Source organism: Acipenser ruthenus, chromosome 47 (genome assembly GCF_902713425.1).
Source record: "Acipenser ruthenus chromosome 47, fAciRut3.2 maternal haplotype, whole genome shotgun sequence".
In the NCBI taxonomy this organism is placed as follows: Eukaryota; Metazoa; Chordata; class Actinopteri; order Acipenseriformes; family Acipenseridae; genus Acipenser; species Acipenser ruthenus.
Genome location: NC_081235.1, coordinates 5,832,702 through 5,860,668, shown reverse-complemented (window position 1 = coordinate 5,860,668; position 27,967 = coordinate 5,832,702). Strand labels below are relative to the sequence as shown.

Sequence of the window (27,967 nt, the reverse complement as noted above, 5' to 3'; positions counted from 1 at the left end):
GCTGCAGGTAGCGGCAGAAACCAAGTCTGTTTTCTGGTGTCAGATACAGAAGAATTCTGTAAACAGGCTACCATGGTAAATTCACTTTGGTATGAGTTCAGCTTTGTTATGAGACAGCTTGTATTATAATACGGAGATGGTGATCAGGAATTTCCAATTACATCAGGTGCAGAAGCATTACTTTGAAATTTGAGGTTTCGGGCTTTCGTTCCTATCATTGACTTTATTTACGCTTTGACCAATTTGGCCTGCCACTATGCTACAAGTTCACTTCCTGTGTTACAGTTAATAGGATCCCACCCAAGCCTTTGGGGCTTGTGATTAGTTTTTTTTTTTAAATGTATTTATTTTTTTATTTTGGAATTGTGGAAAAACTGTGTTAATGAAGCATCTTTGAGAATCCAAGATACTGAGTGAAAGAGGAAAACAATTTTAAACTGAATGATCAACAGTAGAAAACTCAAGGGAGTCACGACAATTGTGCTAATGAGATGTAAGAGGATGGATTGTAAAAAGCTATTCCTCCTTTTAGTGAAGGCTGACTGACTGTAGTAATGCATTCTAGGCTAGCCAGTCAGGGAGGAAGGGAGAGGGAGATGCAGCAGAATCTCACAGTGTAGGGAAGTGCCAGTTCTGCGTTTTAATAACAATTCACTTTTGTATTGATTGGCTCAACAGATTCAAGGGGGCGGGGCGTGTTCTGATCATGTGCTATCAGTGTTGATAGACAGCTTCTGTGCCGGCTTTTTAAGAAGCAATTAGAGTATGCATTAATAAAGCCTTGCTGAATTAGTTCTCAGTGGAAAAATAATTCAGGGATAATCAAGAGGAGAGGGGGCAGCTGGATAAAGAAGGACAATGAAGAGACAATCCAATACTAATACTAATTAAGTTTGTAAATATATAGAGGCTTTTTAAATCATTATTTTTTTTATTATTATTATTATTTATTTCTTAGCAGACGCCCTTATCCTGGGCGACTTACAATTGTTACAAGATATCACATTATTTTTACATACAGTTACCCATTTATACAGTTGGGTTTTTACTGGAGCAATCTAGGTAAAGTACCTTGCTCAAGGGTACAGCAGCAGTGTCCCCCACCTGGGATTGAACCCACGGCCCTCCGGTCAAGAGTCCATAGCCCTAACCACTACTCCACACTGCTGCCCAAATCATCCCTGAGGTAGCTGCTTAGTGAAGCACAGTAAAAACAAGCAAGCATGGTAATTCACATCTAAGTATGGTAAAGTGCAGTAAATATACGGTAACTGCAAAATAAATGAATGCATTTGCCATGGTAAACTTTATTAGGGCTGCTTATTGTAGGTTTTAACTGATGAAAACTAAACTGGTGCACGTCCTTTAAACCCCAAAAGATGTTGTTTACTGTACTTTGTAGCTGCAGAGGTCCAGCTCACTCTGTGATTCCCATCTGTGCTGTTATTTGATTTGAGCAGCTTACAGGAAGCCTCAACACATTGTAAAAACTCTACCACAGTAGAAAGAACCAGCCAATTCACCTTTGGGTACAATTTAAAGATGTGAAAGCCCAGATAAAACACACATCTACACTGAAAAACAGCAGTGTTATCTATTAGGGCTTGGTTCTCAAAACCATTTACCCCAAATCATCATAAGCACGATTTTCTTTTTCTGGAAGAAATAATGCACCCAATAAAATGACCAAAGCAGAACTGAAAACTCAAATATTTAAATGTAAGTAGTTTTAAGCTGTTTTAAACAGTACAGAGAATAGATACAACAGGGCAGGCAGGCTAGCTGACTGGCAGTGAGGGGAATCTATCTCGGCAGCTTTCACAGTGCTGAAAAGAAAGAAAACAAAGCTTCCAGCCCACCCCACAGCCTGTTGGACTCCTGTGGCCTTGTGTATCTTGATAAATAAATAAACAAACCAGCCAGAAGCATCCACTGGAAAGAACAACCATGAAGGACATACAGCAAATACAGAATGTTTTGGTGGTTTATGAGAAAGGCTTCCTGTATAATTTAAAAGGAGCTTGAGAAGTGTTCAAAAGAGATGGGAGGATGGTGAGAGAGAGAGAGAGAGAGAGAGAGAGAGAGAGAGAGAGAGAGAGAGAGAGAGAGAGAGAGACAGGGGCGGGGGGAGAGACAGAGAGAACGCCCTGCTGTGTGCTCATCCCCTCTGGTGGTATTTAAACATGTTTGCGTGTTAAATCATCAGACTTAAAGCACCTAATGACACGTGAAATTTTGCAGATGTCTGCAGCTTTGGGGTTCTTGGAAGCGTAAGAAACGGAGAAGAACGACGGTTGCTAAGGAAAAGGCGAGCTCGCCTCAGTGGGGGGAGAGCTGGATTATAACAGCAGTTCAAGCTGCAGCTGAAACAGATACATTATAGATACAAACCATTAGACACTGGTAATCCATTCCAGTGCCAGGGTCATGCTTTACCCTGATTTCACTATGATTTTGCGATGCTTTACTGGTCCCCACAATACAAAAAGGACACTGTGGCCTTTGAGAGAGTCCAGCGGAGAGCAACCAGACTAACCCCTGGGCTCAAAGGAAAGAGCTGTGAAAATAAACTGAGGGAGTTGAATTTATTTATCCCAGATTAAAGAAGAATTAGGGTTGGGGGGTGGGGGGGGGGTTGATAAAGCCAGGACCAGAGGACGCAGTTAGAAATGAATTGTACACTGAACAGTATAGGACACAGCTGAGGGTATGGAATGGGTTCCCTAGCCATGTGGTTGGTGCTGAATCTTCAGGATCTTTTAAGACCTGACCCAAGTTTTGAGATCAACCAGCTACTAGGAACCTAAGGAATGTCCTCCTCACATTTGTACATTTCTGAAGTTCTTCTGTGCTACACTTTGCTGTGCTTTCATCACGGTACACTGCAGCAGGGGAAGGGTTGGGCTTGTGCTTCCAACACTGATACAGATTTTGTATTTTCCTTCTCTTGTTTTTTTTTTTTTGTAGCACAGATCACAGATTGCTCCCTCCGCACTCTCAATTTGAGAGTTGGCTGGCCTGGCACGCACCCCTGCAGTTGCACGTAATTGAATTTAAACAGATAGTTCAAATAAAGTCGTAAATCAATTAGAAACAATTCAGATGCAATCTGTGGGGCATTCATCATTCCCGAGATGCGCCGGGCAATGTTAAACATTAAACAAAGTCTCAAATAGAACAGAGAGGTACTTCACAGAGCGCTCGAGATCCTGTCACAGTGATTCAGTGTTCATGCAGTCACTCCTGTTTATATATCACAGATAACAGAACGCACAGAGTAGATCCTGAGCCCGACATGTGTGTTTATAAAACCTGCCACATACTTGCAGGCTGCTGGTTTACAAAAGCCAAGATTCAGGCAGCTTTTTAATTACGTAAAAAAATGACAGTATTGAATGTGAAGTTATTTGGTATACCATGATGCATTTTAAATAAAACCTGTATTTGATTACATTTCAGATACAGTTAGAATATATGTCTTTGCCTTGTTTTTTGTACACAAGTTCAGACCTTGTGTGGGCTGAAATCAGCTTAATTTACACAACACACTATACTACACTATATATATATATATATATATATATATATATATATATATATATATATATATATATATATATATATATACACACACAGACACATTATAATATATAGTTAAATAAGAATAATTCAGCAGGATAGCTCATTTTAATGTTGTGTTATTTCCATCTGATGCAAACTGTGTGATTCAATTAATCTAAAGAAATTTCGGATGTGTATCACGTCACTATCATGGTCTGCTATATATTTCATAAACCCACATATTAGCATAATACAAAGCTGTCAAAAGCAGCAGCGGTCATCAGAGAGCAGATGGACAGGAGGGTGCAACTCCTTAATAGGCTGCACATGTCGTACAATGAGACCCATCTAGGCTTTGCTGAGCACCCTGTGTCCCTTTATCAAGTGGGTTCTGACAGCGGGGGAGGGGAGCTGAGGCTCTTGTTAAATCTCCAGTCCGTTTGTGTTGGTGTCGTTGCACAGGTGATCAAGGGAGCTGCACAGTCTGCAAGACCATTTTAATCTCTGCTAATAGCCTAAAAGGGAACAAAACACATTGCAACTCCCAGTCTACCTGAGTGGCTATGGAAGGCTACTCCTTGGGAACAGCTTGTCCGATTCTGATGCACATTTGTTGTGAGATTCTATCCAACCGACAATGGGTCAAGCACAGGCAGCTCCTGTACATGATATGCATGTTTAATGTTGCTTATAATGTTGGGAAGAAGATGCATGAAGCTTAACGCCTTGTAAATAACTGCGCAGGTCAAAATGAAGCAATTATCAACGAATCAAGAATACCTTCCTGCAATTAATTGATACAAATGGACGTGTTTTGAATTCCGTAAACGTTTTTATTAATCTGCTGGTTATTGTATTAGTGCCCTTTGTTGATAGTGTGGTTAATATACAATAGAGTCGGTGCATACAATAAATGAGATTGCGGAAGTGAGGCACATTAATCATTGTTCCTGCTTTGCACGCTCCGCTGAACACAGTGCAGAGCGACCCAATCTGCTTTGGGCGGTGCACCTGGGGCATGGAATTGGAATGGAAATTGGTTTGGGGGCAAAGGGCAGAAGGAAGGTAGAGGGCTACGGCAAGACAATGATTTTAACCATTTCACCTCCAAGACACCTGCTGTCTCCTCTTTCTATCTTCCACACGGAGCAGTGTGCAGTCAAACATACAATTTGACGCAACTGCTATGGCTAGTTATTATTAAAATGTAATGATGCAACCAAACACATATACTTATTTTATACCAAATATTTGCTCTTCTAGCATTGTAACATTAGTCCCTATTCCCCACTGTGCTGTTACGATAAGGCATGTCTTATTTAATTTAGTATTGTCAAAAATACTAACACCTTCTATAATTACACAGGTTTCATATACTCTTACGTTACATTTATTTTCACATTACATGTCATTTAAAGAGTAAGTAAGTAAGTAAGTTTGTTGTGTGTTGAAAAGCACACAGCACATTCCCATCGGGATCAGGTTGAAAAGCACACAGCACATTCCCATCAGGATCAGATTCACTGCTGGGATCACATTTCATGTTTGCTGCTCCAGGTCTGATTGACGCTTCGTTGTTCTTCCGAGACTATCCTGGATCTTCCCGCTCCTTCGTGATGTGCTGTTGCTTTGTGAATGCCCGTGCTTCTCTTCCACATCTTTGTAAATGTTAACAAAGTGACTGAAGGCAGTAGAAAATGTACTGTCAACAGCTGCATTGTGTTCTACTGCCACTGAGAAACCCCCAACAGACTGCTGTCAGTAACATTAGGGCTGAAGAAAGAGAAATCTTGATATTTCATGGGCTGTTTAGACAAAGGTAGTTAGCAATTTGTTTTGTGCAGCTGCTGGAAGCAGCAAAATCAGCTGCCTTTGTACCAGTAAAAAACCCCATTGATTGTTAGATCTCCCAGATGTTGACACAGTAATGATGTTCTGATAGAGCATTCAGGATAGGACAATGGCGCAGACTGTGTCGACCTCAAAGAGAAAACTGTGTTCTGTCCTTTAACTTTTTTTTTCTGTCGGAATACAGTTTGTAGCAAATTTCAAAGCTTCCATTCTTCTGTGTTTATTTAATTAATCTAATTGCTGTTCAACTGTGCGTCTATTAATAAACTAGCTGGGTGACCAGTAGAAAAATACTGAACATGTGTTCCCGGTCCAGTTCCTAAATCTTACTGGTCACCAGTTCATTGCTGGAATTTTCAGCAGGCACAAATCTCTCTGCATGACAGTAGCACGTTTATTTTAAAACTTGCCTAATAGTCTAACATCATTTCTACTACTGTGCCTATTACTGAATAGAATAACAATCTCTAACCCCCACCACGTCTGCTCATTAAACGTGTACAACGGCTTTCACACCATCAGTGCAGACATTCACAGAGAAGTCCTGTTACTGAGTTATTCCAAGGAGGAGGACCGTGTGCGCTCTGTGCAGAAAGTCATCTGATGAGAGAATACAAAATAAATGAATACAACAGATGTCTGTTACTCTTTTTCCACAGGGGGAAAAGCAAATGCTACTTTGAAAGAATCATCAGCAAACCATTTAAGTTAATCGCGCTGCACTCGATCCGCGAGCACGGAATAGACGTAGACTCTGCCTTGGACCCTGAGGTTTAAATTAATAGCGCAGATAAGCCGTCTCTGACTAACAAAGGACTGTTACACCTGCCCCCTCAGGTTTTCATTACACCTCCACGATCTTTCAAAACCCCACGATTAGCAGACACCATTTATCTGCAAGGTGTGCAAGGTTGCAGTCCTCAAAGGATTCCTAAAGGACTGCACCAGGTAAAGAGCTGGGAAGGAAAGAAGAAGTTCTAGTTTACAGCATTTACATTAAATGGTACATTCGACGTGAGGCTGTATAGCTGCCCGTATATAAGCACGGAGAGTGGGATCCTATTAACTGTAACAAGGAAGTGAACTTGTAGCATGGTGGCAGGCATAATTGGTCAAAATGAAGTCAAAAATAGGAAATAAATCTTGAAGCCTCGAATTTCAATGGGGAAATACTATATGTGGAATTATCTCAAGAGCATTCACTAAGGTGTTAGGGTTGGACAATGTATTAGATCGCTGTCCCTGAGATGAATGCTGTGGTATATGAAAGCTGCATCTCCCTGTTCCAAGTCTTTTTGTTGTATGGTTGTTTGGGACCAGATGGCTTTCCCATGCTCTCTGTACAATAAGATGCAGTGTTTTAGCTTGACTGCTGTAGGTAAGGACCGGAGAGTGAAGCTCCATGCCGCTTCTCAAAACTGGGTCACAATGTTAAAGGAAAAAACAACTCTTGAAATAAATGGCCGCAGTTCATTTTAAACTTTATAGGTTGTTATGGAACAGGGCTCTGCTCTTAAGGCAAATCAAAGCAATACAGGGTTATGCAGTGAAGACCAATTAAATAGCAACATCATGCAGAGTTTGATTTATTTTTGTAATGGAAAAAACTGAAAAAAGAAATCTACAGTACACTTTGTGCTACCATTGTGGATAAATGAGTCATGACGCCTGGCCAAACAAGATTAGGACGACCACTCATACAAAACAAAGGATTATGCTGGGATGGAGCAAGACATGCAAGACGATAAAAAAAGTTACAAAGAGAAGGACGGATTCCATGCATACCATGCACAAAACTTGCATAATCCCTGCGGTCGTATTTTTTTTTTTTTCTTAGTTCAAATCTTGCAGGTCCCTTTTATGATCGGTGCATCTCTCACATCATCCAAGCATAAGCCTGCATGAAATCCTTCTATATCCTTGTTATCATCCTTGCATAATTCTTGCTTTAAACTTTGATGTTCTCGCATGCTCCTGGCATGATCCTTGCGTTTTCGATTGGCATGGAGGCACCAAATCATAAAGCCCACTTTATATTGCAGCTGAAATGTTTCTCAGCTTCAGTTACATTGTCGCTGTTCCTCTGATCATCGTTCTGGTGAAATTCGGATTTGTACGTCTCTGTAAGTTCCACACTACAGAGCAGTCTACGGATCCATGAAGAGTCCCCCCTGTGTGCCGCCCTGCGTCCACCTAATGGCAAGCCGTCCTGCTTTCCTGAAACTGAGACATGCGAGTCACACAGAGCACTGAGGGACTCTCAATGCAGGAGAAGCCTGCTCCATATAGAGTTCTCTGGAAGATCCTGGAGGAGAGAACAAATTTCTAAAAATCTGAAACACATCCCAGAGAGCTTTCTGAGCTGCAGCCACATCTGAGGATTACCGAAACTTGGCTGAAAAGCCGGCATTGCAGACCATTCCAGTTTGCTTTAGGCAATTGATAAAAATGTAATTAAAAATACGGCAAAAAACGCTTTTAATTAAACATATGGGGAAAGCAGGAACGAGGTATGCCAGAGAAAATCATTGTAAATTGACCCGGTCGGAGCTACGTTTACTGACTCTGACAACAGGGAGGTGTCCTCTAATGAGTCACATGACTCGCTGACCTCTGCTCAGTGCACGAAGCGATCAGAGTGACTTTCACTAGATGCAACTAATTAGATGAAAGCTGTCAAAGCACAGATACCCACAGAGCCCATCACAGCTGACCACTTTCCATTGGTTTTCCCCACACAGCAGTTAAGTGCAGCAGGGTAATGGTTATAATCCTGCTTGTTATTTATACTAATGCAGCCAAACCAGAAACCCACAGCTCTATTCCCAAACTGAATCATAGAATCATAAATATCAAACTTCATTTTATTCATGAGTTAACCCTTATGAAAATGAATTCTTTTTTATATGGTTTGCCATACCTCTCTTTGCAATGCTAGCCTGTGCTTTACCATGCTTTCACTGTGCTTTATTACACTTGAGGCATGTTCACGGGACATTGCGCTTGCAATCCCTGCTGTTTGAAATCTATTCAAATGACTAAAAGCAGATCTCGCCAAGACTGCCTCCTACATTTTGAGATTGGCAGCGCTGTGTAAGTAGGGTGATTTCAAGACGGAGAGACGAGGAGCAATATCAGACTGCTATTCCTCATCATCTAAAGGATTGCCTGCTGTTGGACGATTTGAACATTTCATTCCCTGCTCAGACTCACTGGTGCATATTAAAGCAATCGGAATCGCAGGCGGGTGCAAAACATAACTTAAAATAATCGGTTCTTTTTGGGGGAAAAAATCATCCAGGCCTTAGAGATCTTAGACACTGTAAATATAACAATGCATTAACTGAGTCTCTTTCTGAGTTTTTGTTATAAACTCACTGCTTTCAGTTGAGGCATGGAGACTGAACTGCTCCCTCCCTCCCTCCCTAAGAGAAAGAGTGTTCCCTCCAGCCCAGGGCAGGCTTGAGGCATGGAGACTGAACTGCTCCCTCCCTCCCTCCCTAAGAGAAAGAGTGCTCCCTCCAGCCCAGGGCAGGCTTGAGGCATGGAGACTGAACTGCTCCCTCCCTCGTCACCTAAGAGAAAGGGTGCTCCCTCCAGCCCAGGGCAGGCTTGAGGCATGGAGACTGAACTGCTCCCTCCCTCATCCCCTAAGAGAAAGAGTGCTCCCTCCAGCCCAGGGCAGGCTTGAGGCATGGAGACTGAACTGCTCCCTCCCTCGTCACCTAAGAGAAAGGGTGCTCCCTCCAGTCCAGGGCAGGCTTGAGGCATGGAGACTGAACTGCTCCCTCCCTCGTCCCCTAAGAGAAAGGGTGCTCCCTCCAGTCCAGGGCAGGCTTGAGGCATGGAGACTGAACTCTCCCTCCCTCTCCCCCAAAGAGAAAGCAAGCCAATATGGGGACACTCACATTGCCAATGCTTTTTCTAACCAAGCTCTGTGGATAAATGGAGATGAGCTGCTGTCCTCAGTGCTGGCAATGGTTCAGTTAGCCATGCACTGTTTTGTGGATGTATATTTTATTGAATGCAGCAAGCTGAAAGGATAATTGCACTCAGTTATGTAAGATTTTTTGTCATTTTTGGCATTCCTTTATAGACAGTACAAGGGTAGTGGTGTCACAAATCAAATGTAATCAGAGCCTTTTCAGTAATATTAAAATAAATTGAGTTAAGGTAGACAGCACTTTAGTTTATTTCAGAATAACTGAGCTACAGAAGAAAGCACAATCTAATAGCTTTTCATTTTTTCAAATAAAGACAGTGCTTCCATTCAGCTAAGAGAGGGAATTGTAAAACTGCTACTGTAGGTGTTGCTGCAAATGCTGGCGCGGGACAAAAAAATATATATGCAGCACACACTTTGGTGTATATAAGCAGTGTATTACATATCTGTTTGACAGGCAAATTAAAATCCCTGAGATATGCTCCGTGCTATATCAGATATCGCGGCTGCAAGTCAGTTCCAGTCAAGATAGGCAAGACAGCAGATTTACACAGAATAAATAAGACATGCATCTATTTGTTATCAAAGATTTTACAGAACCAAAGAGGAGAACTGGAAGCTATTGGGCAAGGGTTTTCTTTTTTTGTCCAGCCCCTTTACAGAATACTTTTTTTTTAAAGGGCAAGAACAGCTTTTCATGTCTTTAGTGTTAATTAATTAACTAGTATAATCTATGACATGGTCTATGGGCTGGGAAGCAGATGAGCTGCTTAGTACAACATTCTTAATACAAATTGGAATTAATATCTGTTACGTGAAGACAGACACGCACTAAACACAAAGAAAACTGATATGCTTGAAGAAGAAAAAAAAACAGCAGCGTGATCGTCTCGGATTAGGATGGAACTAATTACATTTCTGATTCAGCCGAGGACCCCATATCATCATTTTGAAATAAATCTAATTTTAGTTCATTAGGATTAAAGCATTGCCTAATCAGTGGTGTGTCCCTGTAAGACTATTATAATAGTGGCAGGGTAGTGTTCATTATACTGATTCTGTCCGTGTTTTTAAGTCTGAACTCAAAATGTATCTCTTTGATTTGGCCTTTCACTAGCGAGTAGTTTCGCTTGCTGTTGGTTTTTGTAAAGCGCCCAGGGATGCTTGCATATGAAGGACACTATATAAATGATATTGGCATGGTATGGTATGGTATGGTATGGTATGGTATGTATTCAAAGCTATGTACAGAATAAGTGAAGTCTTAAGTGGATGGTCAGGCAGATCTTGTAGCCCATTTGAGTAGCAAATGGAAAGAGCTGTTAGCAGATCAGGTGCAAGAAAGTGACCTCCAGAGCTCTGACGGACACTTCTTTGAATAAGCCATTGATCCAGTTGGGGGGGGGGGGGGGGGGGGGCGTGCAGAGATTGAACTGGTGCCCCTGAGCTCTCTGCTGACCCGGGTCAGTCTGGATCCTGTTAGTCTCCCAGCAGCGTGGCTGGATGATGCCTGGTGTCACATTTTCAATACCGGGGAGTTAAAATAGAAATCGAGCAATAGTAAACCACAGAAGGAATATTTTGCCTATCACCTGACCGATTTGACCCAGGAGCACTGATGAACGCATTAGCCAAAATGTTTGCCAACTTGATTTCTTTCTTTATATTTTCCATTCAAAATTGGCCAATTAGCCATTTACTTCAATTTTCTTGAAATGCCAGATTAGAATAAAGAATCACCTTCTGACAATATCTAGTAGAGGTGCTCCAGTCTACCTGACTCCCCAAAATGGACCTTCCAACTATATCCATGACCTCCTTCCACACCTTCCCTAAAGAAATCTGAGACCCCGACGGCCCAACATGCCCGCTCACCCCTACACTCCCTTTCACCTGACCCCTTGCTCCTCTACTGAAAGCCAAGTGGCCATAGTGGTGCTTCCTCAAACCTGTCAGTGGGCCACATCCCAATCGTCTCTTCTGCCCTAAGACTGAGAAGAACAACAGATCCACTAACTCAGGTCAGTCAGTCAAGTAATCTCTTAACCCAAACAAAGGGAACTTCAGGCTCAGCTGTGAGTGTCTGCTCTGCACCTGCAGCTGCCTGTGTCATATCTGCTGAGTGGATTAACAATGTCCCTCAAGTCTATGTGCAGTCAATCCAGCACCTTTCACCAGCTTTAAATTCATTACAGCTATAAAGCATCTCTCTGATCTCGCTGATTGGAGGCTGTTATGAGGCTGGCAGTAATCCAAGGAGACCTGAGACTGAAAAAAATGCAGTAATAAAGATGCATGTGTGCCGGGAGCAGACCTTTCTTCCATTGATCCGCTGGAGTGAGCAGAGCTTGGCTTTCTCTGCAGTACCAAAAACTACAGCAAATCCATACCATGCTTATGCCTTCAAGCAAAAAGAATACACTGTTCTGTTCAACTGGAATACAGACACCCGCTTTGCAAAACACAAGAACAAGGTCAAATAATAGTTTCCACTATACAGTATTTAGTATACCATTAATTGTATCATATGCATCTTCAGGGACAGACAGACAGACAGACAGACAGACAGACAGACAGACAGACAGACAGACAGACACACAATCAGCTAGACAGACAGACAGACCGACACAGACTGACAGATAGACAGACAGACAGACATGCAGGTAGATAGATAGATAGATAGATAGATAGATAGATAGATAGATAGATAGATAGATAGATAGATCTGCTGTAAAGTTGTTTGCTGTCCTCCAGCCAAGTCTAAACTGATGGACCTGTTTGTCTCCCTGACATTTTCCCCATAACCATCCTTCACATGCTGGGCAGCAGTGGTGCTTATGCTGGGATTGTTATTTATGAGTAACACAGTGGCTTCTCCTATACTAATCGAATTGTCCTGCAGTGATCACTGCACTGTCCTGCGTCCTCCTCCGTCCTGTTGATTCATTTGAACTGGAATGCAAACACCAAGTCAATTGTAATCGCTTCCCCCTGCTTGGGTTTTAATAAAATGCTATGGAGTTGGTCCTAATGACCTATTCTCAAGTTTCAATTGCATTTCCCATTAGTTTTTCTCCCCGTTCCACAATGTCTTCAATTCAGTTTACAAGCAGTTGAGTGAATTTGAATTTTGCTATTCGAAAGATTTTTCCATTTCTTTTTGTAATGAGTTTTCTTTTTTTCCCACGTTCATTGTATGTAGCTTTTTCTTCCAGGCATCTGCCGATGTTGTTCATTCATCATAGGCTCTATAGAATTCATACCTATTATATCCCCTTTTCTATTTATTGCTTCTTCCACGTCCCTCGCTTTTTCCGTTGTTTGCCTCCCTTATTTGTAATAAGCACAAACACAGTATTATAATACCTCGCATACCGTCATCACATAGCCACTAGCTCCTTTGGCTTCAACGAAGTACAATACAGGTACAGCGCGTATAGTATTTAACCAGCTTACCGACACTTATTAAATATAAACTTTTCAAACGAACAAAAAGTCCCCTTCAATTGTATACAAAGGAGAACTACACAAAACAACACGGTGCCAGCACGCATCTATATATTCTGTGTTACAAATTCTACAAATTTAAATGGGAGGGTTGTGCAGACGGACAGAACACAACATTAATCCAGCAACAATAAGCACTTTTAAATTTCTTGGCATTATTTGTAAAACAGTGTTATAAACCCCCCCAAACAGACAGCATTGGAATTAGTAACCTTATGTTCCGATACCTTTCGCTTTGTTTATTAGCGGTGTCGTCACATGAAATAATAAAATGACACAGATAAAGAAAGTCGAGATAGAGGTAACTCTCTCTATAAAAACGCATCCATACCTGATTGATGCAAAGGAGTCTTCTTCCTCGACTCTAAAGGAATGTGGAATATATCGCAGGTCTGTTCTGTTGACTCGGAGACACCGGAGTGTCGCGCAGGTGTCCCGGTGTGCCGCGAGGTGCTGACAACCATTGAAAACAGAAACGGATACGGGAAATTGTAATTCGAAAAGTCAACGGTTTTTAAAAAAAAATGCTAGAGGGAGACGAAACAAGAGAGCACATTTCAGCCCGCAAAGACAGATTCGAGTCAAACGTGCACTGACATGTAGCAGCGGCGCCGGGAGAAGCCGGTCTTACAGCAGCATTGATGAACAAAAGAGCATCTACAGACAACGGTACTCTCTGCAGAAGACCCTATTCAAATCAACGGAGACGGGCAAGCAATGAGGGAGGGATGGAAGGGGGGAGGGAGGGACGGAGGAGGCGGCTGTCTGACTTAAACAATTTATAGCTAATAGATTGCGCCTCGCATTAAACAGGCTGTTTGCTTATGGTGAGACACTCTAACTCTGTCTCCCCGGAGAAAACGAGAATCGACTCAATTGATCGATATTTGCGAAACTAAATATTTCTATGTAAATAGTGTTTTTTGCATGCAATGTCATGTTACGCTAATTCTGAATAACTGACGATGAACAACATGGATAATAATAATAATAATAATAATAATAATAATAATAATAATAATAATAATAATTCGTATTATTCTGTCTATATACAATAAATAATGTGTATTGTACTCAGTAGGCTACATGTCTATTGTTATCCTATTAATTTGTGCAAACGCGCAATTACATATTGTCTAAAACGACTTATTAATGTGTAATAACCCATAATAGCAACATTAACATGTGTTGTATTGGGTAATTACTAAGGTAACGAACCAGTAGATTGGTTTATAATGTTGATTTTCAATCAATAAGTCATATCAAATGGCTTAGCTAGTTCTGTAGGATGGATGCGGGAGTATAGGAGCCTTCACTGCCAGGTTTCCTCAGTATTACAGTGCCATGCCATGCGGACATTAGAATCTCTCGCTACTGAAGGTCCAGGACAGACAGTGCAATCACAGATGCCACACTGGTTTGGAAAGTTCCACCATGGTATTTCTGTAGGGTCACTTTGCAGGTTTTCTCCATGTATTTACCACAGCCTATCATAGTTTGCCTTTGTTTTGTTAACATGCTCTATCATAATGCTTTTCAATGCTTTACCCGTGCTTTCACTGTGCTTTATTACACTTTGCTATGTATTTACTATGGGAAACTTGTATAAGGGTTAGTTGATCATGTTTTTTTTTATGTCTCTCTGTGTTTTACAGTGCCAATGCTTTACCATGCTCCATACGCTCTGCTTTAGCTATGGGAGACATGAGCATATATCCACACTTGAAGCCCGGGACTGAACGGCGCTAGTATCGTGTTTCCTTTTCAAAGCCAAGTCCTCGCCGCTGCCTGTTCTATCACCCGCTGTGATCGAATTGTTCCTACAAGACATCTCTCTTTTCAGCGCCGGGCGTAGATTTATGCTTTATCGTTTTTCATTCGGCTCTTTGCATGCGCTTTATCTACATAAGCAATTTAACCATCGTTTTATAAGAATTCTCGAATCATGGGTCTTTAATGTTAATCACTGGGTTTAAAAAAAAAAAAAAAAATCCACAGTGTTTTCTAAGATTAATCAGACCACAATCGCTATGATCAAGGCAGCCAGCTGTGAGGAACCCGAGGCACGGGCCTCGATTAAAATCATACTAATCATTATTTATTTAGACCCATTTACACGTTACTTTGCCGCAAAATAAAACGCATTTCATCCCTCCTTGTGTACACACATTAATTCCCAGGTCCCGCTGATATCTACAGCCTCATGTTCACATGAACAAATACTCATTAGAACTACTGTCCCGAGGTGTAGTGCAGCCCCTGTGGTTTGGGCATTTATCATCCTTCTGGTGAGTTATATATAAGGCACCATTTTGCATTTCAAAAACCATACAGAATAGTAGCCTGAAGCAGGGAACTGTCCCAGGTCCTGAAAAACAGAGCCACATTGAATGCGTCCAAATTATACATGCGCGGTCACCGAATTAAATAAACAGATTCAGTGTGTGTCCGCTTTCCTGTATCCCCCTTTCATTTCTATAGCTAATAACAGACCTATTGAAATGCATATCGTGGACCTTTGCCCACAACCACAGTGCCCGTAGTGTCTTTAAGCGTTCTTGCTGAACAGTGCTGTGGTGTTTGACTGTGGTAATAACTGTACAATTAAAACACTACATAGTGTTTTTAGAGTCCTGTTCAATTTCATACACGTCTAGTTATCCTGGTCTACAGAAAGGCATATTAAAAATTAAATACCCGACAGTCCCTCGCACTAATACCCAATTAAGGACTGCAGATTAGAGTGATCTGCGTTTTTTACGTTGCGCACCTCCCTTTCACCGCGCCCACACAAGTTCAAAGAGTTACCTTGAGCAAGAAATAAGTACAAAAAAAACATCAAACAAAGCAACAACAAACAAACTAAATGGAAAAGTGCATCATCTGCGCCAGTGTAACTCTAACTCGCTGTTTAGTTCAAAGCAAGACCGCATATCACCAAATGCGTTGCTGTTATTCTCTAATGCAACATCACTGCACCGCACAGTTCGCCGCCCCTGAGCTAATGCTTTTACCTGGTAATGAGATTTTCCTTTTTCTCCGATCCCACGTCTCAAAGAACCAGATCAAAGCGGAGGCTTCTTGTGTTTTAAACTTCGATGTGATCTGTATCGACACCTCATATTCCTGTCAAGATAATTGAGATTAGTTTTTATTAAGCTGTTTAAAGGCCAACAAGATGCTCGGATATATTGTGAAAAGTGTTGAATTTAAATCAAGGGAAGTAATGTTAAAATTTTACAATGCATTAGTTAGACCTCATCTAGAATATTGTGTTCGGTTCTGGTCACCTCGTTACAAAAAGGATATTGCTGCTCTAGAAAGAGTGCAAAGAAGAGCGACCAGAATTATCCCGGGTTTAAAAGGTATGTCATATGCAGACAGGCTAAAAGAATGGAATCTGTTCAGTCTTGAACAAAGAAAACTACGCAGTGATCTGATTCAAGCTTTCAAAATTCTAAAAGGTATTGACAATGTCGACCCAGGGGACTTTTTCGGCCTGAAAAAAGAAACAAGGACCAGGGGTCACAAATGGAGAATAGATAAAGAGGCATTCAGAACAGAAAATAGGAGACACTTTTTTACACAGAGAATTGTGAGGTTCTGGAACCAACTCCCCAGTAATGTTGTTGAAGCTGACACCCTGGGATCCTTCAGGAAGCTGCTTGATGAGATTCTGGGATCAATAAGCTACTAACAACCAAACGAGCAAGATGGGCCGAATGGCCTCCTCTCATTTGTAAACTTTCTTGTGAAAGCTTCCTCACATTAAACTGCAATCTACCTACACCAGTTGTAGCAGATATCCCTGCAGTTTAGCAAATGCATTTCATTTATTGTTTTATAATGGGAATACCAGTAAAGGAAACAAGTGGTCCCTAAATGACACACAAACCTAAACACACAGACGCACGCACGCAGGCACGCACGCACGCACGCACGCACGCACGCACGCACGCACACACACAGAATCAATATTCATTGATTAAGTGATTCATTTCCGCAGTCTTCTGAAAGACGGTTGTCGGGCTAGAATCGTGTGGTTCCTTCAATGATTTTTATGGTTTTGACAAAATTCATTTTAGTTTGATTTCAACATAATGGATGCTTTCTGTAAATCAATTTTTTGTCTACAAATCCAGCGTGCCAGGCAGTATACAGACACACACTGCACCAAAGAAGCTACAGTACAGAGAGACACCGGAGCCTCGCTGCATCTGCCTTACACTCCTCTGTTTATCCCAGAAGAAGTCTGGCAGGCAGGCAGGATGGATCCTAGCCAGATCCAGTGTTTATTGGACACAGAGGGGCTGATACATGCACTTAAAACCAATCAGCAGACGAACGCCGCTGGTCGCTTGCCATTACTTGGAAAGCCAGGAATGATATGCAAAGAAAGCAAGATGTCATAGGGACAGGGTGATTACGGTCCTACAAGGATCTGGGTTGACTTAAACAGTTTAGAGACTTGACTCCAATCCTGGTCTTTGTTCCAACCCTGTTCTAAATGGTTTAATTGAACCAATTAAGCCTGCTTCCAGGCCCTGAAATAGTGGATTATCTTATTTTACCTGGTAAACCTGGAGTGGAACAGCCCTCCAGGATCAGGATTGGATACCCCTGATGTAGAGCAACCACGATTTCAGTAGCTCTAGGAGACGCGCATCAAAACCTCCCCCTGAAATATAATAATATAATATAATAACTCAAATTACTGCTGTGACTATGCAAATTTTTTTTTTTTAATTAGCAAAAATAATGAAAACTTGAGTTGTTTGTTAAATTAAACTTTAATAAGATGCCTGAAAAAAGGATTAAAAACAAATATATAACAGCATCAGTAAGCTAAAAGCAAAATAAGGAAGGAGATGTGCAAAAAAAATATCATTTGCATTTTTCAAATCTCCCGTGGCAGGCTGTAAAGCAAAAAAAAGGAATTAAAGATAATTGAAATGATATCGGGTTTCAAACTTGCAAAACCAGATTGCAGTTCTTCCTTTGCAAAAGTTTGATGCATAATACAGTATGGCTTTCTAACTGTATTGGAAGAACACAGACGCATGACAGTTTGTGAAATGATCAAACCAAAGCAAGCGGGGCATCTACAGCAGCACTCCACAGCAGCCTTAAAGAAGGCAGAAAGCTAGTTAGAGAAAGCTGCTGCTTGCAGCTCAGTACTGCAGCAACCAAGCTTCTGGAATGATAGCTAACATGAAAAGGGCAAAGTAAAGGTTACATTGGATTTGCCACTGTTGACTCTGTAAAGTCATGCAATGCACATTTCACGTGTTATATTGCCAGCCGCTGTCAGAGAGATTAAAGGCGGTGGCAGTGACTTTTATAAATGTCAGTCTCCCTTGATCTACATGCAGAAGAATGATGCCTGTCATCTAGGGGGATAAACAGCCTGGCGTCATAAGATCACCTTTAAATGCATTGCCATTGACCTCTGAACAAAAAACCCAAACCGAAACGAAAATGTCATTACCTTCATTTGCAATCGTGTCACGAGATCATTAAAATAATATACTCATCTACTGTGGTGTATTGCAGAGTATGTTATTATATTCTAGAAGGAAAAACACTGAGCCAAGATATGTCATAGAACATGTATGGGATGATCTTGAGATGCAACCACTTCCATTGAAGATGACCACAACTTCGGTTTGGGGATACGTTTTGCATATTGGAGTTAGAGGTAGGATTAAGGGTTTGCACATTCAAGTTAGGGTTGCTACTGTCATTGAAGGACAGAGAATAGATGTTGCTCTTGCAGTTGGGCATTGAAGTTTGTATATTTTATCCATGCATGGTCTCTCAGCTGCAGAAACAGAACATCTTTTATTTAACATCATGCAATTTAAGAAACTACAAAATGATATCGCAAAAGTCTACTGGAAGACATAAAAGCAGTATGTTAGTATTTCATGTTAGATTTCGAAATGTCACATATTTCCATTTTTGCCATTTTCGTTAAGTATATGGAAAACTACAAAGCGGTGTGTAATTCAATATGTTCATGTAACATTAGGCGGCAGGTTTCATTCGACTTTATGAAACAAAATGAGTTCATTCTATAGGCTGATGCAAAACTTTTGGCCAGAGCTGTCATGCTTTGCAAAGCAGCCCCCCTATGCAAAGTGGCTTGTTTGGTTTGCCTGGTTCCACTGTCATTCAGGAATGGTTTATTATTATTATTATTATTATTATTATTTATTTCTTAGCTGACGCCCTTATCCAGGGCGACTTACAATTGTTACAAGATATCGTATTATTTTTACATACAATTACCCATTTATACAGTTGGGTTTTTACTGGAGCAATCTAGGTAAAGTACCTTGTTCAAGGGTACAGCAGCAGTGTTCCCCACCTGGGATTGAACCCACGACCCTCCGGTCAAGGGTCCAGAGCCCTAACCACTACTCCACACTGCTGCATTGTGGATTTATCCACAATGATCCTGGGTTTACCCTCCATTTACTATCAAAGAGGTTGGTCTATTTGTCTCCTCTGTTTCAAAGTGAGGTTTGACCCTGAACAGACGCCCAAGCCTTTTGTCTCATCTCTTTATTTGAATCGCCAGCCCCTTCACACAGAACTGAACAGCAGCCAATACTGGTTTCCTGTAGCACTCAAAAAATGACTACAAACGATATAAAAAAAAATTAAAGAAATCAACATCCTCTGAGCCTCCCACTGAAAAGGGTCTGTTTGAAGTTCGAGGAAAAAATAAATAAAACACACATACAACAATCTCAGTCCGAAGGGCATAAATGTTTAATAGCTTTTGGTGTTTTTTCACTGCGTTGTGGGTGGATAGGCTCCCTTTTACATATCCTTTAATAAATACCCCAAAAAACATTAATAGGAGAAAAAAGCGGATATTTTTCCCCATAGTGGCGCGTGGGTGTTTAATATTCAGCTCATGTGCAGAGTTGCTAACGAACCCTGTTTCTGTGGAAATGCAACACTCATCCTCAAATTCACTTGATAATGAACTCTGCAGAGCTGCAGCTGAGGCGTGTCACGTTGTGATTATGCCTGTAGCCATACTAGTCTAGGTTGTGATCTGGTCAGCTGTCAGTGAAGCTTGGACAGCACTTGAACGAGAGATCTCTTAAGAGTACCTGATGCTGCTTTGAAGAATGCCATGCTTAGGATAAGATGCTAAACTGAGGTCTGCACCTGCACCTTATCCTAGGGAAGAATTATTATTATTATTATTATTATTATTATTATTATTATTATTATTATTATTATTATTATTATTATTATTATTTATGCTTTTGTACCAGTGTCACACATATTAAAATCTGAGAGAGAGAGAGAGAGAGAGAGAGAGAGAGAGAGAGAGAGAGAGAGAGAGAGAGAGAGAGAGAGAGAGAGAGAGAAAGAGAGAGCAGGTATTAAAAATGATCCTTATGGTGCCTGACTTATGGCACAGCCTTTTACTTGAGTTATTCCCCTGCATTACGGCGTCATTCAATCACATTTTCTAGCGCCAAACTGTACACTATAGGCCTTGTCTGGTGTTAACACAAGTTCTCCAAGCCTGCTCCAAGCAGCAAGAGCGAGCTCCGAATGATTGCATATATATTAGAAACGTAAAAAAAGAACATGACTTTGAAGCTGTATATAGACCCCCACACCACCCACACCTCCCCAGACACCAGATCTTAAAGTGCAGCTCGAGCTTTGTGCAAAGCCCTTGCTCCTGCTGTCCATGGCTTCAGCTTGTTGCCTTGGTGAACAGCACAATCCACGCAGAATCATTGTTTCTGTCAAGCACTTCTTCTCTGGTCTGTTGGGTGACCTTTTTCCCTGTTTTTTTGGCCTCAGCAGCTTCTTCTGATACCTTAAACAACGGTGAATATTTCAGCACAATAGGTCCTTGCTGTTATACAATCATGATGGAATAAGAGGCTAGAAAACCTGGAACGCTCTGGCTGGTAGACAGTATGGAACTCATACCCGCTTGCCTGTGGGCACCGCTCCTTTGGGTAGAAGGATGTGAGTTCAAACACTCCCCTATTCACAGTTACAGTGGCTGATCACTTGCATATGGTGGTAGCAGTGGGATACCGAAACCTAACTTCTCCTGTTTTCTCTGAACCCCTTAATCATTTTAGTCCTGCACCTGCTATGTTAAGAGAAGAAATCTGGGTCTTTATTTTCATAGTTATAACCGTACCCTTTCAACATAGAGAGTTGCAGAGGAAAAATGGAATAAAAAGGGTTAATACACCTTGTTTGAAACCGTGTTTAAAACCATTAGCTTTCTATTTATGCCCTCCCCTCCTTCAATCCCCAATGCTTAGAACTCTCATTACATTTTTTAAAAAAGGAAATTTGTACTCCCTTTTCATCCCCTCCCCTCGCCTCCCCTACCTCCCCGTCTGACTTGTTCAATTTGTGATTGGAATTTCATTCCCTCCTGAGGCATTAGACTGAATACAGAGACTAGGAGCTTCGGGGGGAAAATAGTCTTTTGAGCAGAGCATCTTTCAGGCCCATTAAAGCAGGCCGGTGTCTCTTTCAATAAAGCCTAGTGAACAGCATGAAATAGCTGTTGAGGCGAGAGAGCCGCGGTGATGCAGCTGCTGGCGAGAACCAACATACCATTGGTTGCTATAGGAATTATTGACAAGCTTTCAAGAAGTTTTTTTTTGAACAGACACTACAGTAGCTGTGCTCAGGGTTTTTATTTATTTATGTATTTATTTATTTATTTATTTATTTATTTAGTATTCCTGATGTTTCCTAAACTATCTCATTTTGGTCGATCAAACAGCCAAGCTAATCAAATTGGTCTGCCTCTGTTTAGATCATTAAAACACAGTTTGCATTTCTAATTCTAATTCATATTACGTTCATTTTAACAATGAAGTATTTTTTTCTGCAGTATATAGAGGTCTAAAGGACACCCACTCTAAATGCTGCTGAAATTCTGTGGCCTTTGAGATGAAGATACGCTGTTCACTATTAGAGACTGTTGGGTTGTATAACACTGGCACACAAGGGCCCTTTAAAGATATGCCATATTCCTTTTTGGAACAACTGAATCAGATATTATGTGCTGTGAATTATTAAAGCTTTCCAAATTTCATATCCCCCCCCCCACCCCCCACCAACACACACCTGCCCTTTCCCACTGATCATCACCGTGTTTGGCCGCACAGACCGAGCACACATTAACACCATACTGTAGACCCACGCCAGGCAAAGGCTGTCTGTCTGCTCACACCCACTGCTCCGCGCATATGGCTGTCTGAAGGCTGACGTGCATTCAAGCCTCTCCATTTCAGTATTTGTCATTTTTCCGTTTCGCGAAATCCACATTTCCTCACTGGCCTGGAAACGCCTTGTCAAGATCCAAAAAGAACAGGCTGCCTATGTAAACCGAATGAGAGCTTCCCCCACTTTCAGATCTGTGTCTGGCTTCTGTCTCTTTCTATTTGGGAGTCTATCATGCTCCTGTCTGAGCAGATACAAATAATTCACGGGCTGTGCTCGCCTCCTAGTCGCTCTGGTTTACTGTTCCCATGGAGATTGCTACACTAGCGTACAGTATCATTGCAAATACCTCTGACACTGTCGCCCCGCGAGGGTGGATGCTGTGTCCCATAGAGTAAAACGTCTGATGCTGAACAGGTGTTCAGTATTTGAGAGCCTGTATAAACCACAGTTAATGAGAATTAATTCTGCTAATTAGCGGAGCCATTTTGTCACAATTGAAGTAAACGCCGGTGCTCAGAAAGGTTGTTCTGTAGCGACTGATGCAATACTGCATATGAAACTACCTTCCAACATAATGGGGCTGCATGAGGGTGTGTCGAAGTGTCAAGAGAGTGACCTGGTAAAGGCACGTCCGCGTGGTGTGCAGGGCGAGTCCTGCAGTCAGGGGAGGCTCCCAGCTGTGCAGAGTTGCTGATCTCCCAGTCCTTACCTTCATTAGCAGCGAGGGGCAGGAGTCTTCTGGTATCCTTGTCGTTTCGAGCTGCTGCTGATATTGACCCGCGAGGTCAGCAGTAAATAGCAGGCTGATGATAGGCAGGCTGATGAGGCTGAATTATTTAGGAGAGCTCAGGGAAACGTATCCAGCCGGATCAGATGGGGTTTTGTCAGAGGTCAGGTTAACTGTTCCAGCCCCTGCAGTGTGGCTGAGCTGCATCAGAATCCATTCAGAAGGGATCCGTCCACTGCAGCCACCACAGGGCTAGTCAAGCATTGAAGAGGAATCCATTCCCAAATCCTCTTTCTATATATTTACTGCAATGCAAACCAGTCCTGGAATCGGGTTGGGAGTTTTCAATGGGATTCAGGGGTTCAAGAGCCTTGATTACTCCGAACCCCATTGAGTTTCTCATCTAAACTCTGCGCATTGGCTTTCAGATTGAAAAGAATCAATTCCATGAGGACAGATGCCCTGCTGCATGTGAACATAGTAATTGAGAGAGCTTGTCACAACAGAAAGAGATCAAATTCCATCGGTGTAATTGATCTTGGCAAATCGACCAGAATTGGTATTGAGACAGGCAGCTGAGGATCTTGGTATAATCTGTACAAGAGCATCTTCTGAAGCACAGCGCCCCCTGTCTCCATTCTGGGGCACTGGAGCCCCAGAGGGAAGAATGGCCCCTGCAGAGGCACCAGTGCCACTTTTTACCCTGCAGGCCAGTCTGTGTATTGCATTTTCCTATTACTGTCAGAATGGGATATTGCTTTGCTTAGGCAGCCTATATTAATACTAAAGAAGGATGGGAATGGATAATCTGCAAATGATCCTATTTAATTAGGTTTGTAGTTCAGTAGAGCCTGTGGTGGAAAGCTAGGAGAACAGCCATACCAGTAGAGGGCACTCTTCTCTATGGACCAGAGCTTAAATGAATGCCACTGAAATTTGGAGCCAGAGTGCTTCTCTTCTGTGTGGATATTAAAGTGAATTCCAGTCCAGCCATTTAACACATTCTAAATATACAGTTGAAAATGCTAAATTTAGCCAGGACTGTCATTTTAATTAATTAGGCACCCAGCATGGGTTACTGGCCCACTCAGTAAGGTTAATATCAAGCTGGCAAAATAGATTTCTACAGAGGACAGTACGGAGATGCATCTTGTGGGGAGAGGCAGCTAAACTGGTAAATAAAAAGCTATTGGGAATCAATGCATTCACACTGCAGATGTAGGAAACAATATAATCCATTTCCCAGAAGAATTAGCTTTAGCTGTTTTCAGGTCTAATTAACATAATGGGGGAAAAAAACTTGTGAATTAACTGCCTGTTTAATTGACTGTAACAGCATGCAGATAATCATTCAGCAGGTGTGAAGTGGATCAATTAGCAAAAACACTCTCTGGGAGCAAGCTTCCCTGTCAAAAATACAGCTGCAGCACAAAAATGCATAAATCTGATTCTAGCAATCCCTAGACTACAGTATCCAAACTATACAGTGTGTTATACAGTCCAGGGATAGATTCTGCATTGTTTTAATGTGTGTGTTGAATTGGTAGTAGGGTTTAAAGTGTATTTATTCCTGTGTGGTCTTGCTGATTGGGATCGGGGTGATTGTGAATGTGTTGTAGCTGGCAGCTGGTATGGTACAAGGAAGGGGATGTACTCTACATACAATCCAATACATCTAATCCACCCACCCGCTGCCTTCACCCACAGGCAATTCTCACACCAGCGTTGCTCCGACAGGGCTAGTAATTCAGACTTATTGATTATCATCAGCTGTTAGATTTTCATATAGAGTGTCTGGGCTTTCGCTGGAGGGGGCCTGAGTGCAATCAGGGAAGGTAATGGTGTGGCTGACAGACAAGCACAAACACACACACACACACACACAAGCAAGCCCAAGCACACACAAAGAAACACACTCCCATACACACACAGAGAAACAAACACAAGCACAACCACACACCCCGAAACATAGAAAAATGCACACACACAAATTCACACAAACACAGACAAACTCACGCACACACAAGCATTAAAACACAAACACAGAGAAAAGCACAAGCACGTGCAAAAACTCACTCAAAGCACCTTAATTTTTGTCCTGGTATATTTACAAAAAAAAGGTTCTCACAGCTACACTCTCACACACACTTTCTAAAAGAAAAAAGAAAAAAGCATCTGCCAATAGGATTCAGGGTCATCGTGGGCAGCCAGAGAGCACTGATTCGACCTGGTCAGGCTTCAAGGTGTTTAAATTGTTCCAAAGATCGTAGTTCATGACCCTTCCAATACCTGCTTTATCACCTTCAGAGGGAAGCTGTGGGGAATCTGCAGCAAACCCTGTTCCCTCCTGAAACCTACTCGCGTCCTTGTTGTTTGTAAATCCCAGATCAAACCATTATTCTTCATACTCTGAAACCCCTTGTGCAAAAATCCTTTGAACGTTATTTATTCAGTGCAAGCCTGACACCTATAGGTCACACGTGGAATAGCTTCTAATGAGTAGTCTCACTCACTTAAAAACATGACGTTTTTTTTGATCAGCAAAATAATGAAAACTTTAAAGAAACGTTAATCCTCTTATGTGGCGTTTGTGAAGGAATTTTTTTTTTCACATGCTCTTTCGTTCTGGTGCACACTCCGAAACAGTATAATCAACTGTTTCTGTTACTGTGCCATTAGTGTCGTAAAGAGAAAGCATCCGGCGGAATGCCTTTACGGTAAATTACCCAAACTGTCGGAAAGAAGAAAATGGCAGTTTCGTTGGTTTGCAGTGAGACTGTGAGCAGGTCAGTGGAGTGTCTGGAATATGAATTGTTTTGTTTGTTGTGTAATGACGTTAAACGGGAATAAAACGTAGTATTGCTTCGGATAATTGCCAGCGCCGGTTAACGTGGATTTAAGCATCAGAGAGTCAAGCTAAACACTCAAGTAGCGTATGGGTAATTCACCTAATAAAATGAGTAAAATATTTAAAAATACGTTAATATTATGCACCATTTTATTTTATTTATTTTTTTTGTACAGGATTTTCCCATACCGTATCATTATGTATTAATGCAATGTCTTTGTTTTGGAATTAGGGTGAGTTCCGTTCTAAACAGAGACGTCAAGCAGTTTGGGAAGAAGCACATGTTCGATTCCAACGAGGAAACGTGCTGGAACTCGGACCAGGCAAGCGTGAAACTGCTACCTCAGCTAGTTTAATAAGTGTACTGTGTGTGTGTGTGCACTGTTAGTGATGGCAATAAAAAAAAGGCTTGAGCACATGATCTTGATATAGTGGGCATGTTTCACACGATGTTGATAATCATAGCAAAACCAGGAATGGATCAAACTGCTATGCAATGGGAGTCGTTTTTGTCCATCCCTGACATGTGCAATGTATTTTGCTGTAATACAGTATCTTGTTTTTTGTGTGTGCAGGGTGCTACCCAGTGGGTGCTTCTGGAATTCCCACAGGAGGTGAGAGTCTCTGAGGTCAGGGTGCAGTTTCAAGGAGGATTCACTGGCAACACCTGCCGAATTGAAGGTACCAGAACAGGGTTATGGTTTTAGTAAGAATACTATTATTTTTTTTAGGGTTCAGGGACACCACTGCACTCCTTCAAAGTTTTGTACTGCTAAGCGTTCATTTCAGGGATAGAAATAAGGCTCCCATTGCATAGCAGGTTGTGCTGAGTTTAATAAGACACACCTGAGCTTGTTACCTGTACACTGGGGCTAATCAAACTCGTATTAAAACCTGGAAGGGATGAAACTGCTATGCAATAGAAGCCTTATTTCCATCCCCGTACCTAATGGTCATTTTAGGTAGATGACTATATTGTATTCCATTGGCAATGGTATTCAAATGCTATAGCCATTACCAATGTGCTGTAACTACCTTCTCCCTTCTGGTGCAGGTTGCCAAAAAGACGAAGCATTTACAAAGCTAGCAGATTTCTACCCAGAGGACAAGAACTCGCTGCAGATATCCTTTGAGATAGGCCTGGTTCGGAACAGAAGGACGTAGGAGATTCTAAATGTTCATGACCACTGTTACTACCCTAAAAAAATGAAAAACTGGACCAAGCCAGATGCAACCAAGGATTGTGTAAATCATTGCAGGGATGGAAATAAGACTCCCATTGCGTATCATTTTAATGCATGCCAGAGTTTAGTAAGACACACCTGAGCTTGTTACCTGTACACCGTGGCTAATCAAGCTCATAGTAAAACCTGGAATGGTTGAAACTGCTATGCAATAGGAGTCTTATTTCCATCCCTGCCTTGCCAGATCTTCTGCTATTTAGAATACCCCTCTAGTGGTATATGTAGGCATTGACTTCTACTTCATCTCCATCATTTGAACACATTTTTTGGGATACCTGATATGGTTTCGTAGACCCTGATTAGCACTAAACTCGGGCTACCCTATTGTTACTTTAGCTAAGGCAATCTGAGATTTAGTGCTAATCAGGGGGCTGTGAAACCAGCCACAAGTTATTTGTCGTGCAAGAGTGCAGCCCTGGGGGACAGCCTGTTCCATGTCCCTGCATAAACTGTGTGTTTAGTACCAAGCAGTTTCCTCCAGTGTCCTTTCCTTGACTCACACCCACAGCTTTCCCATCCACGGAGGCGCGCTGGTTCGCAGGGTAAAAATAGTGTTTGAGAACAGCACGGATTTCTTTGGCAGGGTTATTGTTTACACACTGGACGTCCTGGGAGACAAGGTCTGATGTCGTTTTTGTTTCTGGATCACAAACCGGAATGCCCGTTGGAAGTGACGGGCTGTGAGGAGCGGGCTGTGCCCACTGCGCCTTCCAGAGCAGGAGGGTGACGTTCAGCCAGGCCAGCAGAAATGCAAGCGGATGAACTGGGAGCGGCTGTCTGTCAGGAAGACTGGAGCACAGAACTCTTAAGAGAATGAATTGGGCCACATTCACAAACATTAACCCCAGTGATTTGTAACGTTAACACTTCTTTTTTATTTGAAAGGAGAAACAGCACTTGGGGAGTTGCTTTCAATATATTACCTAGGTGCCTGATGACCAAACATTGAAATAAAAATTCATTTTGAAATATATTTTATTTATTTATTTATTTATTTTAAACACAGATCTTTTTGTTAATTTTTTTAAATTTTTTTTTTACAAATGTTA

At 41.7% G+C, this 27,967-nt stretch overlaps 2 protein-coding genes across 3 annotated transcripts in view; one reads left to right on the top strand and one right to left on the bottom strand.

Annotated features, from left to right (window-relative positions):
• The window catches only part of LOC117966242 (neurocan core protein-like), a 64,346-nt gene extending 50,776 nt beyond the window's left edge, over window positions 1-13,570 (bottom strand). For both annotated transcript variants that reach the window (XM_059014077.1, XM_059014078.1), the window contains exon 1: window positions 13,194-13,570. The gene's annotated coding sequence lies outside the window, so the exon portion shown is untranslated. The remainder of the gene's footprint in view (window positions 1-13,193) is intronic.
• Window positions 13,571-25,522: 11,952 nt separating this feature from the next.
• LOC117428926 (nuclear receptor 2C2-associated protein) lies at window positions 25,523-27,891 on the top strand. Its single transcript, XM_034047959.3, has 5 exons — window positions 25,523-25,612; window positions 25,907-25,997; window positions 26,250-26,355; window positions 26,729-26,796; window positions 27,425-27,891. The coding sequence occupies exons 1-5, from the start codon at window positions 25,575-25,577 to the stop codon at window positions 27,542-27,544; spliced, it is 423 nt and encodes a 140-aa protein (XP_033903850.2). The 5' UTR covers window positions 25,523-25,574; the 3' UTR covers window positions 27,545-27,891.
• The last annotated feature ends 76 nt before the right edge of the window (window positions 27,892-27,967 follow it).

What these genes read in the sequence shown, in the direction of transcription:
- LOC117428926 (XM_034047959.3), top strand. Translation starts at nt 25,575, where the DNA reads ATGGCAGTTTCGTTGGTTTGCAGTGAGACTGTGAGCAG. An exon ending in TGCAGTGAGACTGTGAGCAG is followed by an intron (nt 25,613 to 25,906) that starts GTCAGTGGAGTG and finishes TTTTGGAATTAG; the next exon opens with GGTGAGTTCCGTTCTAAACA. An exon ending in AGGACAAGAACTCGCTGCAG is followed by an intron (nt 26,797 to 27,424) that starts ATATCCTTTGAG and finishes ACTCACACCCAC; the next exon opens with AGCTTTCCCATCCACGGAGG.